General features: G+C 40.0%; 1 protein-coding gene across 1 annotated transcript in view; it reads left to right on the top strand.

Moving 5' to 3' along the window:
* Window positions 1-16,513, top strand: part of ACO1 (aconitase 1) — a 212,609-nt gene that overhangs the window by 96,755 nt on the left and 99,341 nt on the right. Inside the window, 7 exon segments of the mRNA XM_053702628.1 lie at window positions 10,007-10,044; window positions 10,047-10,075; window positions 10,782-10,787; window positions 10,790-10,855; window positions 10,857-10,916; window positions 10,918-10,972; window positions 11,061-11,203. Coding sequence (XP_053558603.1) covers window positions 10,007-10,044; window positions 10,047-10,075; window positions 10,782-10,787; window positions 10,790-10,855; window positions 10,857-10,916; window positions 10,918-10,972; window positions 11,061-11,203 — 397 coding nt within the window.

Genomic DNA, 16,513 nt, shown 5'->3' with positions numbered 1-16,513 from the left:
TGTGGACCAAAATATCCTTTAAATTGGGTGCTCTTTTGTATACCATCCGTGGTGCTTTTGTACGTGTAAAGGGTAAGGTCTTGTCAGAACTCACGATTTCCCAATTCTTCTTTACCGACCGATATGGGGTTGAACGTTGTTATAAAATTGATGTTATCACTCACATCTTCCACATTCTTCTTCACACCCTGAGGCAGAAGTAGTGACTTTTGATCTTGTTGCACCAATTCAGTGTGTACCTTTTTGATCAATTTTCGTCCATAACCTCGCTGTTCCAATTTATTGACCATTTCTTCCTCTTCGATTCTCCTTGTCCCTGGTAGTGTATTATTGCGGACTACTCGCGTAAGCTGAGAGGAGACAACACCTCTTTTTTGATGTCCCGGATGGTAACTTGTGGACAGCAACAAGGAGTTTTTGTCAGTGGGCTTTGAGTATAATGAGGTTGAAAATTTACAACCCTCATCATCAGTGTAAATTGTGATATTTAAGTCCAAAAATGGTATACTTCTACAATCACAGGAGTACTTAAAACGAATGGTAGAGTCAATGTTATTCAGAGTATCAACCCATTTCTTCAGGGATTCCTCTGACCCTCGCCACACTAGAAATACATCATCAATGTATCTTACGTATAGCTTGATGCAGTCTATCGTAATAATTTGCATTATATTGGTCTCATACCAAGCCATATATAGATTGGCATATGCGGGAGCCATGTTTGAACCCATTGCAGTCCTTGATACTTGTAAAAAATAATCTTTCTCAAATTTGAAGAAATTCTTCTCTAAACAAAAGGTAAGAAGTTCTAATAGGAACTCAATGGGTGGTCCCGCATATGCCAATGAACTGCTCAATATTGATCTAACAGCCTATATCCCGCCACCATGAGGGATGGCGGTATACAGGCTGTCAACGTCCATAGTGACTAATAAGTCACCTGGACTTAAGGATTTCCAACTCAGTAACTTCCTGATAAGGGATGGAGAGTCTAATATGAAAGAGTATGTTTCTTTAACAACTGGTTGCAAGTGATGGTCTATAAAAATGGCCACATTACAGCACAAAGAATCCCGGGCAGACACAATAGGTCTGCCAGGGGGCTTTGTCAGTGTCTTATGCACTTTCGGCAACAAGTATAGTACCGGAGTTACTGGATGTGATGTAGTCATAAATTCAAACTCATTTTCTTTAATCATGTCTGATTCAAACCCACACTTCAATATATAGTCCAATTCCTTCTTAAAACCATTTGTTGGATTTCCCCTTAGTTTACAATACACCCTACTGTCAGTCAATTGTCTATATGCCTCCTCTCTAGTTTTGTACAACAATTGATCCCCCCCTTATCCGCAGCATTTATGATGATTGTATGATCATCCTTTAGATTTTTAAGAGCCATTCTTTCACCTTTCGTAAGGTTAGGAAATATTTTTTCCACTTTGGCTTGCTCACACGTGTCGCTGATCATGCGTGAAAAACTGCGGATAGAGGGATTATTGTTAACCGGGTCAAATTTACTCTTGGTTTTGAAATTGCTGAACGGGGGCTGTTCCTTGTTTTTAAAAAAATCTTTAATTTTAAGTTGTCTCTGTAGCTTATATGTATCAACACACATCTGAAACTTATCCAGGGTGGGCGTAGGAACAAAGGACAAACCCCTATTCAGCAATTTTCTCTCATCCAAGCTAAGGGGTCTATCACTCAAATTGTAGATAATATCTACCTCTTTTTTATCACTTTTTTCTTTGTATCCTCCCCTCCCGGACCAAAAAAGTTTTTCTACCTTATTTCATTAGGGATGAATGTTATTATGATAAGTTTCTCATTAAACAAATAACTCCATTTCCATACCATTTTTTACTATCAACTATAGAACAGTCGTTATTTTAACACAAATAAGCTTGAGATGAATCTAATTGATATATAGTTGATATAATAAACCTGGTATTAGGTTCACTGTGTAAATAGGAAATATTAAGGGTCTTATATAGTGCTACTACAGCACTTTTTTAATAAATAGACAGGCTAGATGAGTTTTTAGAACACGCGTTTATATTCGTCAGTCCGATGCTATCGGAGTTGCTGGCCCCTGACATGCGCATAGTTGAGTGTACTACGTGTTGATATATGTCAACACGCAGGTGGAGCTATGATAATTAGCCATTCGGCAGAGAAGGAGCAGTGACACGCGCAAGTGGGAGCGGCCTCCATGGCACCGGAAGTGACGAGAGCACATACGGGGGTTTATAGGTAAGCGGTTAGGAATAGTTTGTTAGGAGCCTTTTGGGACAAAAGAATTTTGGCAAATACCCATTGAAAAAGACACCAATAGGTGTCGAAACGTCTGGGAATGCTGTAATACAACTCTTGTGAATAATAAATAAATATTGATGAAAAGACCGGAGAGTGAAGCGTTTTCTTCCTTGGGGTTGAACGTAAATCTACATTTTTCCACGCAGCACCCCGGCAGATGATCCTAGGAACAGTGAGTGCACTATAACTGCTCTCTCTCTCTCTATCCCCATCTCCTCTCTCTCTCTCTCTCTCTCTCTCTCTCTCTCTGTATATATATATATATATATGTGTTTATATGTTTTTATATATATATATATTTGTATGTATGTGTGTGTGTGTGTATATATATATATACAACAACAAAAACACAAGCGCATCCGAGATTCACTGTATCTTTCTTTATTATTGTTACAATAAAGCCATAAAAATATACACTTACAAGATAAGTGCAAGTTATATGCACATAAGATTTAAAGTTGCTTAGCGATCACAATCCAATCCAAGCCTCGGTATCCGGTCTTAGTGGTGGGGGCTGTATGTCCGTTCTCCTCTTTTTGTTCCTCCGGTTTGAAAATACAGCACGTCCGGTATTATTTCACCGGTAAGGCACAGTTGTCCTGTCAATGAATAAAGTTTGTTCAACTCTTTCTCCCGAACGCGTTTCATTCACTCTCGGGTGAACTTTCTCAACGGGCTTTGTATGTTGAACAGCTGTTGTTGTGAGCTTTAAATTTACCGGGTTTTGCTCTCATTGGTTGGTGTCATATTACTCACAAATACAATGTATCCGTATTAGCTGCGGTGGGTCTGACATTGATTCAGTATAAGTGCTCTGCATATGTGAAACTGAAGCCTATCCTAAAACATATATTACTAGGATGAGACATTGATAAGAAATTAAAAGACTGTTCATGAGACTCAATCTGTGATATATAACATAAGATCTATACCATATTAACACTCTTAATTCCTACAAATAACTTACTCTAATGAATACTTAAAATCCCTTTACAAAATAATACAATTATAAATCAATTCATAGATATAATAATTTAACACACACATATTCAAAAACGCAATTTGGTTAATATTAATCAAACTACATTAAAATTCTCTAAAATGACAAACCATTCTACAAGTTAAAATACGATTATGATAAATTCATTCCTATTTCCTATTATTTAAAATTTCTTTAAAATGTTAAAAAATATATTAAAGGACTAGTAATTGCTATAAAATCAGCATTATACTGCTCTTTACCTATTTTGTGGGACAGACATATACTATATTATACCATAAAAGCTTGAAGATCAATTTCTATATTTAATCCTCTAGGGCTTAAACTTCCTAATTGGTGAATCCACTTGGTTTCAGCTTTTCTAAGTTTTAATAGGCGATTACCCTGATGCTCACTAGTAACATGTTCTAACACTTTAAATGTAATACCTACACTACTACACTGATGTTTTAATTTGCAATGATGGGAAACACTATGGCCTTCCAAACCATTTTTTATATTGTTCAAATGTTCATATACTCTCCTTTTTATTTTGCGTTTAGTACGCCCTATATAAATTAATCCACAAATGCATGTCATTTGATATACTACATATGTTGAATGACATGTAGTTCTATCTTTAATTTTAAATTCATTAGTTCTATCCCAATTCCAAGTACTCTCTGATGTTTCATCTATAATAGGGCATAAACAGCAGTCTATTTTCCTACATCTATATGTTCCTGGTTTGAGTGCTAGCCAATTAGACAGGGTTCCCTCATTTTTAGGTCTGGTAGCTTTCAGTTTAGATGGAGCAATTAGACTCTTAATGTCCCTATTCTTCCTGTACACTACATTGGGTTTCTCTTCTAATTCTCCTGCTAATATTGGATCCGCTAATAAGATTTTCCAATGTTTATTTAAAATAGATCTAACACCTTGCACTCCTTCACTGTATGTTGTTATAAAAGTAGTATTGTTTTTCCTCTTTCCTACACTTAATATTTTATTTCCTTTATCTTCTAGCAGTATACTTCTATCATATTCTAACCCTCTTTGTTTGGCTTCTTCTATTCTTGATTTTTCATAACCTTTTTGTATGAATTTATTGCTCATTATCTCAGCCTCCTGTATGTAATTATTGATGTCTGTACAGTTCCGCCGTATGCGCCTAAATTGCCCACTTGGGATATTTTCCTTCCAACGGGGTAAGTGCCCACTATTGGCGTGAAGGAAACCATTTTTATCGGTGGCTGGTAGATAAGAAATATATTTTTTAAGGAAGAATAGTAGTAGTAATAGCACTAGCACTTTACCATTTGTATGATTTATTAATATTCAGGGGATAGTTAGAATTTATTTTGGTATCTAATAGGTAGAGTGTACCCTATATCAGTTTAATTTTTGCGCTGCAACATTTTTGGGAATTATATATATATATATCCATGCAAAAAAGGGCACTCTCAGGATTTGTACATAAACCCAATTATTCTGTTATTGAAGAATATCAACAGAACATGGTCGACGTTTCGGCCCTCATTCAGGCCTTCATCAGGACATATATAATCCCGCAACAGCTGCACAGGAAGTAAATATTTTATATGCACTTTTAATTAGCGTAGCGACAGCAAGATCCATCACAATTTCCTTGTCAGAATCTGCTCCCTCTGAGTGCGCATGTTGCTGATTGACATAATCGCATTCCACACATTACTATTTAACATATGTGGAGTATGATTACATCATACAGAGAATGTGCAGTCAGAGGGAGCTGATTGTGACAAAAGAGCAGAATCTGATAGAACACCGGGGGGTAGCGACCATCTGCTGTGTGAGAGAGAGAGCGCACAAGAGGGGGGATATAGAGCAAAAGAGAGGGGTGAGAGAGAGCAAGGGGTGGGACCGCTGTACTGCATAAAATGGCCCGTGTACACGGATTTTAGGACTAGTTTTAATATATTTTAATATTAAAATAATTTACAAAGGTAAACAAAAGTTGTAAAGTCTTTTTTTGTGAAAGCTGAGATATATTTTAATTAGGTTTCATTAGATATAGTTTTATTGTTCTTTTGATACATATCTAAAAAAATTATTTTTTTTATTTATCTGATTTTACAAAATATAACATTTCTGTATATAGCATCTAGATCACTTGGCTGCCTGGCTACCTCATTTCCTTTCCTCAGACTCCCCTTCCCTCATTCTTGGTGACTTCAACATCCCTCTTGACAATCCCACTGCCTCCTCTGCAAAACAACTTCTGCAACTCACTTCCTCTTTCGGTTTGTCACAATGGACTGATTCTCCCACTCACAAAGATGGTCACTCCCTTGACCTGATCTTTAGCTATCGATGCACCCTCTCAAACTTCACAAACTCCCTCTTTCTGACCACCATCTCCTTACTTGCAACATATCATCCCTCCCTACAACTCTCCCTCCTTCTGCTCCTCACACGAAACTTCACAGAAGCATTATGTCATTAGATCAACAACAGCTTTCTAATTCCCTCAAACCTCTCCTCTCATCCTTCTCCTCCTTTTCCTGCCATGACCAATCTATCTGCCACTATAATTCCACCCTTACATCCGTCCTTAACAATCTCACCCCTCTTACCATAGCTCGGAAATCAAACACTCATCCTCAGCCGTGGCATACTCCTCTGACACGATACCTACGCAGATGTTTCCGTACTGCTGAGCAGCACTGGAGAAAATCTAGAAGTTCAGCTGATTTTCAACATTGCAAATTTATCTTGAACTCCTACTACTCTGCCCTTAATTTCCATAAGCAACACTACTTCTCTACTCTTATCTCTAATCTTTCTTCAAATCCAAAACGTTTGTTCTCCACTTTCAATACTCTTCTCCGCCCTCCCCCACTCCTAATACAACTTCTCTGTCAGCTCAAGACGTTGCCAACCACTTCAATAACAAAATCGACTCCATCAGAAATGAAATCAGCTCTCAACATAATTCCATTCTCTCACCTACTCAGATGCTCTCAATCAACCACAACCCACATAACCTTAAACTTAGCTCATTCTCCCCTGTTACTGAGGAAGAAGTTTCGGCACTTATACTGCGCTCTCACCTCACTACCTGTCTCCTTGACCTTATCTCCTCACAGCTACTCCCCTCCCTCTCTTCCACCATTACCCCTATACTCACACACACTTTCAACCTCTCCCTCAGCACCGGTATATTTCCCTCATCGCTGAAACATGCACTGGTCACACCTATCCTCAAAAAACCTTCCCTTGATCCTACCTCCCCATCCAACTACCGCCCTATTTCCCTCCTCCCTCTTGCATCAAAGCTTCTCGAAAAACTAGCTTATGCACGCCTATCCCATTTCCTTACAATAAACTCCCTCCTTGACCCATTGCAATCTGGATTTCGTCCCCATCACTCCACAGAGACAGCAATTGTTAAGGTTACCAACGACCAACTTACAGCAAAATCAAAAGGCCACTTCTCTCTGCTTATCCTCCTTGAACTGTCCGCAGTCTTTGACACTGTTGACCACCCTCTTTTTTTTTTTTTTGCTCCAAACCCTTCAATCCTTCGGCATATGTGACACAGCCCTCTCGTGGCTCTCTTCCTACCTGTCAAACCGTACCTTTAGTGTAGCCTTCTCTGGGGCCTCCTCTGCCCTGTCACCACTTTCTGTCGGAGTACCGCAAGGCTCTGTCCTCGGTCCCCTTCTCTTCTCAATCTACACGTCATCACTAGGTTCCCTAATAAAGTCCCACGGTTTACAATATCATTTGTATGCCGATGACACCCAAATCTACTTCTCTGCACCAGACCTTTCTCCTTCCTTGCTAACCCGTGTCACTAACTGTCTTTCTCACATCTCCAACTGGATGTCCTCTCACTACCTCAAGCTAAATCTCTCCAAAACTGAGCTCCTTATTTTCCCCCCTTCTTCTAAACTCTCCACCCCCAATCTCTCTATAACTCTCGACAACTCCATCATTACCCCTACCCCGCATGCCCGATGTCTCAGGGTCACATTTGACTCAGATCTTTCTTTCACTCCTCACATTCAGTCATTGGCTAAAGACTGCCGCTTCCACCTTAAAAACATCTCTAAAATTAGACACTTCCTTACACAAGACACAACTAAGATTTTAATCCACTCTCTCATTCTTTCCCGCCTCGATTACTGCAACTCTGTCCTCTCTGGTCTCCCCACCTGCCGCCTAGCTCCTTTACAATCCATAATGAATGCCTCTGCCAGACTCATCTTCCTTACACGTCGCTCTTCATCTGCTGCACCTCTCTGCCAATCCCTTCACTGGCTTCCTCTTGCCTCTAGGATCAAACACAAAATTCTCATTCTGACATACAAAGCCCTCAACTGCACTGCTCCCCCCTATATTTCAGACCTTGTCTCCAGATACTCTCCTTCCCGTCCCCTTCGCTCTGCTCACAACCTCCTACTATCCTCCTCTCTTGTCACCTCATCACACTCCCGTTTACAGGACTTCTCCAGACTGGCTCCCATCTTGTGGAATTCTCTGCCTCGCTCCACAAGACTCTTCTAGTTTTAAAAGCTTCAAGTGCTCCCTAAAGACTCTACTGTTCAGGGATGCATACAACCTATGCTAACCTTTCTTTATACCAGTTCCTCTCCTCCATTGCTATACCCTGAACCCCCTTAGCATATAAGCCTAAGAGTCCAGCTGTTTGTTGATCACCTTCTTAAGAGCTGACTACAACAGTGCAACTCTTGGCAGGGCCCTCTACCCATTTGATCCCTATAATTGTTTTGTTGTACTCCGCCTTTGTTTATAGCGCTGCGGAATCTGTTGGCGCTCTACAAATAACCGATAATAATTATACAATTTATGACATTTAGATTTTGAAAGGTTAATATTTAGCTTTTCATGTGACAGATGCCCATAAGCTGTTAGTTATCACAAACCTACACTCTCTCTGAGACTGTGAATCCATAGTGATCTGGAGGACAGACCTAAAATGCACTATTATTTCATATTGTGAATTGATGGCTCTGCTTGTGAATGGTAAAATAATGGAAAGGAATATGCTGAACTTTAACATATACAGGTATGGACTCCTTGATTACTAAGGAAATTATACAAATCAAACATTTAAGAGGTCATAAAATCTTAGTTTCGCTTTGTTCAGCCAGATGTTTTTCAAGCTAGTTACTCCTGTTGCATTTTATGGCCTCTCATATTTTTTTTTTTTTTCTTTCAAAATAAGCTTTATTGTCAGATAAGGAAAACAAGTATACATAATAACAGGATGACAAACAATTAATGTCAATAACACATTGGTAAAGGTTGGTTGCCCCATGCATTACATGTGCTAGTCACAGTTGAATACATCAAACTGTCTATATAGGAATAAAACATCCAAGCTGCTCAAAAGCGTCAATATTATTATAGTCCAATGTGTTTCAACATATTTTCAATGGTTCCAAGCTTATTATTTTTGACAAATTTAAGTTAAGCAATACTGATGTTACATCAAATCATAGACATGTGTCGAACCGGGTCGCGTGCATCTAAAGAGTGACCCGTAGATAGTAATAGAAGCTCAGGGGGTAGAATAAGAGGGTGGTAAGGATAAGAGAGGGGAAAAAACCCCCCAAAAAAACAGATTGTCTATTTGACTTCAATGAGACTATAACGCCACTTACAATGGGGTACCCTTCCACTGGGCCAGCATCATCTCAAGTGTGACTATTTGATTAGTCTTATGGTAGTGCAGTCTCTCCATTGCTAAAAGGTCATCTACTGTAGCCTGCCAGTCGTTCAGTGTGGGTATGTCAGCTGACTTCCATTTTTTTGGGGATAAGCCTCTTTGCTCTGGTGAGCATGAGTAAGAGGAGGGCCTGGGTGTGTCTCTCTTATTTTCGGTATGTGTAGGCCTCTCATATTTTATTGAATTATGGGGCACCTGACTTTGGTTATCTTATCCATTACAGCTAAAGTGTTCTTCAACAGGCAAGAATACCTATTGATTTAGAAAAGGTGCATATTAGAAGTAACTCTTTATTTGCTACATCTGAGTAACGGTAGTTGTTTTTAATGTTTCAGAAATGTTGGCCATTTACAGTAATAAATGGAATCAATCAGTGGTGTTACAATGGTGTAGATAACTAGAATTAAATGTTTCAATTTAAATGGATATGCAGAACTGAAAGTGATCGCAGTACAATTACCGATACAAACTAGAGGCTTCAAAAATTCTTACTGTACCTAGAACAATTTGTTATTGTCATAATGTTAGATTGTATGTTATAAAATAAACCATTCAACAAAATAACTTTAGGATATGCCTTCATTTCTGGTAATCTGTCATTGTTAAAATTTATTGTCTTTAATCAAATTTGATGTCAGACATAGGGCCCCATGTATGAAGCGGGTGTGGACAAGGTTCTCAAACTTGAGGAACCTGTCCACCCGGCTTTGTATCAAATGTCTTTTTAATATAATGAACCCCATAAGGGACAAACTCTATAGGGGAATATGTTGTAATTCTATATGAAGGCTGGGCTGAAACATTTCTGGGACAAGGGACACATATAGTTGAAATTCCAGCCTCCCCCCCCCCTCCCAATAGTACACTTTGTTTTATATAAGCCATTTGTAATGATTCTCTAATTGCTTACTAACACTCATGTTGCAAATTTTTGTTTTAAGACTAAATTAAATCTATTTCCACTTACTTACCAGGTCGGACATCCTACAAAAGAATCAGGATTTGGAATTTGAAAGAACCGAGAAAGATTTGAATTTTTAAAGGTTAGTCTATCAATAAACAATTTTCACTAAGCTTTTAGATTTCGGAATTGACAGATATTTTTAAATTATTGGCTGTCATTCACAGGAACTGTTGTTGATTCTAGCATTCCTATGAAAAAACTGTTGGGCCTTATGAAAGATTGAAAGACTGGTGGTACAGCACAGGCATTTGGCAAAGAAGCTTCATTAAAACAGTATATTAGCTTTTCCACCCCTTTGCACCTCGTTCAAATTTATGAAGTATGAGCAATGTTTTGCCAGTGAATTTATGTATGGTAATAATAATAATAATAATAAATCTCATGTTGACATCTGCAGTGCGTGGTTTTATTGGTTTTGTATCCATAGTATAAAGGTATTGTTCTCAATAATTTATCTCTGATCTTAGTTGTAATGGTCACACAAGAATAGTAAAAATCCCTGTTTGAAGGCTCATGCATGTTAAAACAAGGTTACATTTTGCTTGATCTTAGTTTTTAAACAAAGATAACTTAATCAATATTCCAATGTTTTGTTGAAATGAAAATCAAATAATAGTGTTTCCAGTGTTGTTATATACAAAACATTGTTGTGCACAAGCTGTATAAGATATGTGGTTGTACATGTGATAAAAGCAGTCATCTTCTATAAGTTGTAGACTGAAATAAATAAGCACTTGATTTGTGAAACCTGCTCTGATAATGTAAATTTTGTATTTTTATTCCAGTGGGGGCTCACAAGGCCTTTCAAAATATGAGAATCATTCCTCCAGGCTCTGGAATCATACATCAGGTCAACCTGGGAATACTTGGCAAGAGTAGTGTTTGATCAGGGTGGCTACTACTATCCAGATAGCCTTGTTTGGAACAGACTCACACACTAATATGATTGATGGCTTGGGGGGTACTTGGTGGAGAGGTTAAGTCTCTCCTTTATACAGTTTCGGTGTTGAGTGCAATCATTCAAAAGTTGACGCATATCATTTCTAATTTTCCTCACATGCTAGGTGTTGGTGGGATTGAAGCAGAAGCTGTTATGCTTGGTCAGCCAATCAGCATGGTGATCTGCCTGAAGGTAATTGGATATAAAGTAATGGGAAATCCTCATACACTGGTAACTTCTACAGACATTGTGCTCACCGTGACCAAGGTAATTGCACTCCTATTCTGATTTGTGGTGGTTTGTTTTGTAGGGTCTCATACTGAGGGTTATCTGTCTATCTATAATATAGGACCACAAATCATGATATATATAATATATTAATATATAATATATATATATATATATATATATATATATATATATATAATATATATATAATATATATATATATATATATATATATATATATATATATATATAGAGATAGGATAGATAGATAGATAAATATGGTTTTCCCACCCAGGCTATATGAGCTCCCAGGAACTGTGAGTTTTTGCATGCGGCATGGAATGTGTACCCACTCTGGTTGAGAAAGTAACCAGGAGAACAGGTATTTGTATAGTTTATTTGTTAATGTGTTCTGTTAGTTCAGTAAAACACTAGATGCAAAGTGGAGGATCTTGGCACATTTTGAAGCCAACACTGTAGAATTTATTAGTCAAGTATGAAGGGAGAGATATCCTTCCATAAGGCTTGGGAGAGTCCCAAGACTCAATCAGGAGGAGGCAAAAACACCCCAGCCAAAGGCTTAAATATCCCTCCCCACTTCCCCTATCCCCCAGCTCATTCTTTGCCTTTCGTCACTATAGGGATGTGGCAGAGAAGTGTCAGGAAGATTTGGATAGTCTGTAATGGGTATTTTCCCTGAGAAAAGGACTGGAGTCCTGGAGTAATTCATGTCAACCTCTCAGTGTAGCTGGAGAACCAAAAAGCACAGTGCATCCCAGCTAATAGTAAAAGTATTTAATAAGCACACATATTGTGCACAATATGAACACTTGCAAGATTCAGATAAAAACAAGCAATGTTTAAAAAGCTCCGCATGTCAGAGCGCCCCTAAGAATCGCCAGGGACAGATGGGAGAGTTTTCCAAAGCCATGTCCGTGGGTATGCGCTGTACCCGTGGGCTTGTGAGGAGGACCTGGTTCATCAAAGGGACGTCCGGTGACTTCGGATCGTTGATGACCTCAACGCGTTTCGTCCGGTAGCGTCCGGACTTTATCAATGAGGAGTATGTAGACTGTCAGTGCTGAAATCCCTAATAGGCTGAGTATTTGTCTGATTGGTCCTGCTGTTGTCGGAGTAAGGACAGTACTGGTATGTGATTGGTTATTGGGGGAAATGCATTCAATATACACATGAATTGTTGCAGGCATGATTACAAATACAGTGAAATGAAGTACATGGTGTATACAAAAATACTGAGCTTGCAATGGGTGAATACTTGACAATAAATTTGAGGGCATACAAGTAAATCTCACGTGTGTGTGTGAATATGAACAGATAATATCATTAAAGCGGGAGTGAAAGGAGGGATGTAATAGGGGGGGGCCTAATGCCGTGAAGGGATTTATATCATTTGTTCACTTGTTCGGCAACAAAATATCCAGCAGTGCCGATTATGTAGCTGTGGGGGTTGTGGAAATATACGTAGTACAGAAATTATTTATGAGTTGAAACATTACAATCGTGAGAGATCAAGGTGAGGCGGAACGCTAGATAGATGGTCTAGATGGAAGGATGGTTATCTCTATGTATGATACAATAAATGTGATGATACAATTTAATGAGAAAAGAGTATCAGTCCATATTTGGACTGTGTGTGCTATTGGAAGAGGTAGATTGGGACTATAAAAGGGTGGAGTGTTATCAAATAGCACAGGTTACAGCCTATTATGTGTTGTACATTTATTTTAGAACTATCACAGTGACTGAACCATCATCTCACCACCACCTTAGACTTTTATCACGATTCTTTTCAGTGGTCATTGCACTCTGCCTAAGATCTGTTTATACAGAAAGCGCTATTTTCATTGTTTGTTAGTTTCAACCTCTCAGTGGAGTATTGATGAAAGTTAGTCTGGAGATGCAGGGGGAAAGTTTTTTCTGCGAACCCATCCAGACTGTCCGCTAACAGCTCCTGAGGCAATCAGTGGTTGATGAGTTCACAAGCTTGCTGCTGCACATTCAAGTCCCATGTCAGAAGCGTTGCTGCAAGACTGTCACACTTGAGAGGCTGTTCCTGTTCCACAGCATGGATCCTGGAGGGTAAGACCGTTTTTTTTATATATACAATTGAAAAAGCTATACGGTGGGTCACAGTGTGGCTCCTTTATACCTCAATAGGATCAAGAGTTAATATCTCATTCAGAGAGAATATTTGAACTGTTTGGGGATTTATATCTGCTTAATGTGAGTTTTTTAGGGGCTTATAGGACTGTGTGGTTTTTTTTTTGGCATGGAAAGAACAAACAGGTTTCAACTTTTGTTTTTGAAGTGTTGCGCCCTTTTTCATAGCAGGGGAAGTCCTGTCTTACGTACCACGTGGACCGGGTGCGGTCTCTTTCATTTCCTAAGATCCTGCTGCAGACATCACTCCTGAGGAGAGTGTTTTCCCCTATTAGCTCTCTGGGTCTAGGAGGTGGTGAGGTGCCCCAGCCATTGGGGAGTATTAAGGGTGCCGTTGTTTTTTTAGATAAAAAAGAATTTTCTTTTTCATTGTCTTTCTGGTGGGTATATACGAAGCTATGAAGGACCCTGATACTACATTAGAAGGTTCCGCTGTCCTTCTGTACTGATTAATAATTCCTGTTTATATTGTGAATAGGCTGTGGTTTTGTCCGTCTGCTCAATTTTGTACCATTTGCCTAAACACTGTTCTAATGTCTAAGAAGAGAGACAAGGGGGGGGCCTGCTAATACTGAGAGTGCTATTAGCCCTTCTGAGTCCTCTACTGCTCAGGAATCGGGTCCCGAGAAATTACAACCCTTTCTTACATTACCCGCTCCACATGCAGTTCCCTTGCTGCTCAACTAATCCTCCATCTTGAGGGGGCTTTTTTCCAGCGGACTTTACCGCGCAGTTACAATCGGCAGGTGTCTGCGGCCCTGAGTGCCTTACCTCGCTCTAACAAACGCAAGGAGAAAGGTTAAACATAGTTATTTGTCGAATTTAGCTACTATATCTCAGCTATCTGAGGATGAGTAGTTAACCTCTTCAGTGGAGGAACCCTCCTCTTTAGATTTAAAATTAAGCATCTGCGTTTTGTATTAAAGGGAGGTTCGGTCTACTCTAGAGGTTCCAAGTGGCTACGCTCTCTGAGGAGCCTAAGATCCCTAAATTAGGCAGGGTTTACGAAGATAGGAAGGCCCCTCTGACTTTTCCTGTGCCAGTTAAGATGGCGAACATTATTAGTAACAATGGAAAGAGTAGGAACTTCTTTTTCCCCCCTTGTCTACTTTTAAAAATGATCCCGGTCCCTGACTCTCAATTAGATTTGTGGGGCTCCATCCCGAAGGTGGATGATGCTATCTCCACGCTGGCTAAGGCATACTTCTATCCCTCTGGAGCATAGTTCTTTTAGATAGCCTATGGATAAAAAGATGGTAATTTTTCTGAGGAAGATGTTTCAAACATACAGGATTTTTATTTCAACCAGCTGCGGTTGCTGAGCAGCTACCAACTGGGTGTGACACTGTCGGAGCTCATTGAGGTGAAACTCCCTCGATAATATATAGATAAATAATTAAGGCACTGAGAATTGCTAACTTCTTCATTTGTGACGCGAATATGCAGATTATTTGCATAAATGCAAAGCTGCTGGCTTTGCGGTTCTAGCCCACCAGGCTTTCTGGTTGGTCTGCGGATATGACTTCTAAATCCAGACTCCTTTCTCTTTCCTTCAAGGTGGAAGATTTTATTCAGTCCAGGGCTGGACCCCATTATCCTCTATGGTTTACCAGAGGGGAAAGGTGCCTTCCTACCGCGAGGATAGAAGAATAGGCGCTAAGGGACGTCAACTGTCTAATTTTTTGTTTCCTTTCGTGCTGACAAGTCGCAATGACAGCAGTCCTCTTCCAAATCCGAGCAGGCCCAAGAGTACTTGGAAGCCGGCTCACTCCTGGAATAAGTCCAAACAGACTAAGAAGCCACTGAGAACAAATCGGAGCATAAAGGGGCGGCTCCCGATCCGGGATCAGATCGAGTAGGGGCCACACAATGTCTCTTTTTTTTTCAGACGCTTGGTTCCAGGATGTACAGGATCCTTGGGTCCTGGAGGTTGTATCTCAAGGATACAGGATAGGATTCAAGTTTAATCCTCCCAGGGGCAGATTACTACTCTCCAGGTCTGTCTACAAGACAAGAGAAAAGGGGCTGCCGCCTTAGTTGCGTGCGGGATCTCTCCTCACTAGGAGTTAATTGTCCCAGTACCTAGAAGCAGAAAGAGGTTTGGGGTTTTATTTAAACCTTTTCTGGGTTCAAAGAAGGAGGGAACTTTCTGTCCAATTCTGGACCTAAAGTGCCTAAACAAGTTTCTGAGTGTTTCCTCTTTCAAGATGGAGGACAGTTTATGACCACTATAAAACCTGAAGGATTCATACCTGAGGTTTGCTTTTCTGGATCAGCACTTCCAGTTCATAGCCCTTCGGTTTGGCCCAGCTACCGCTCCAAGTATATTTACAAAGGTTGCTGGGGGGCTCTTTTAGCCGTTGCCAGAACACGAGGTATTGCAGTAGTGCCTTACCTGGACGATATCTTGGTACAGGCACCATCTTTTCGTCTAGCGGAAGAGCATTCTGAGTCCCTTCTTAGTCTTCTGCGAACACATGAATGGAAGATAAACTTGGAAAAGAGGTTATCTTATTCCAAGTACAAGGGTGAATTTCCTGGGAAATATAATAGACTCCCTATCCATTGAGAATATTCCTCACAGATCAGAGATGTTGCAAGCTAACTTCTGCATGTGTTGCCCTCCAGGCTTCCTCGAGACCCTCAGTGCTTCTGTGTATGGAGGGTAATCTGACTCAGGTGTCCTCCATGGGCATCATTCCTTTTGCAAGTTACCATCTCAGACCCTTACAACTATGCATGCTGAGACAATGGAACGGCGACCATTCAGATCTGTCTCACTCTCAAAAGATTGTGCTGGACAGCCTGTCGAGGAGACTCACTCTCCTGGTGGCTCTGTCCAGAGCATCTGTCCCAAGGCACGTGCTTTTTCACACCGTCCTGGGGAGATTGTAATCTATGGATGCAAGCCTCTCTGGGCTGGGGAGCTGTTTGGGGTTGCCAAGTAGGCTCAAGGTCTGTGGACTCAGGAGTCTCCCTTCTGATCAATATTTTGGAACTCCGGGCAATCTTCAATGCCTTGAAGGCTGCCCCTTCTGGGGTTCGTCCAGTTTATCAGATTACAATCAGACAATAAAACTTGTTTCCTTATATCAAGTAATCAAGGGGAACAAGAAGTTCCATGGCGATGAGAGAAGTATCTCAGATACTAGAGTGGGCGGGAGGACT

Source organism: Bombina bombina, chromosome 2 (genome assembly GCF_027579735.1).
Source record: "Bombina bombina isolate aBomBom1 chromosome 2, aBomBom1.pri, whole genome shotgun sequence".
Lineage (NCBI taxonomy): Eukaryota > Metazoa > Chordata > Amphibia > Anura > Bombinatoridae > Bombina > Bombina bombina.
The sequence above is the reverse complement of the archived record's forward strand: the minus strand, read 5'-3'. Positions and strand labels throughout refer to the sequence as shown.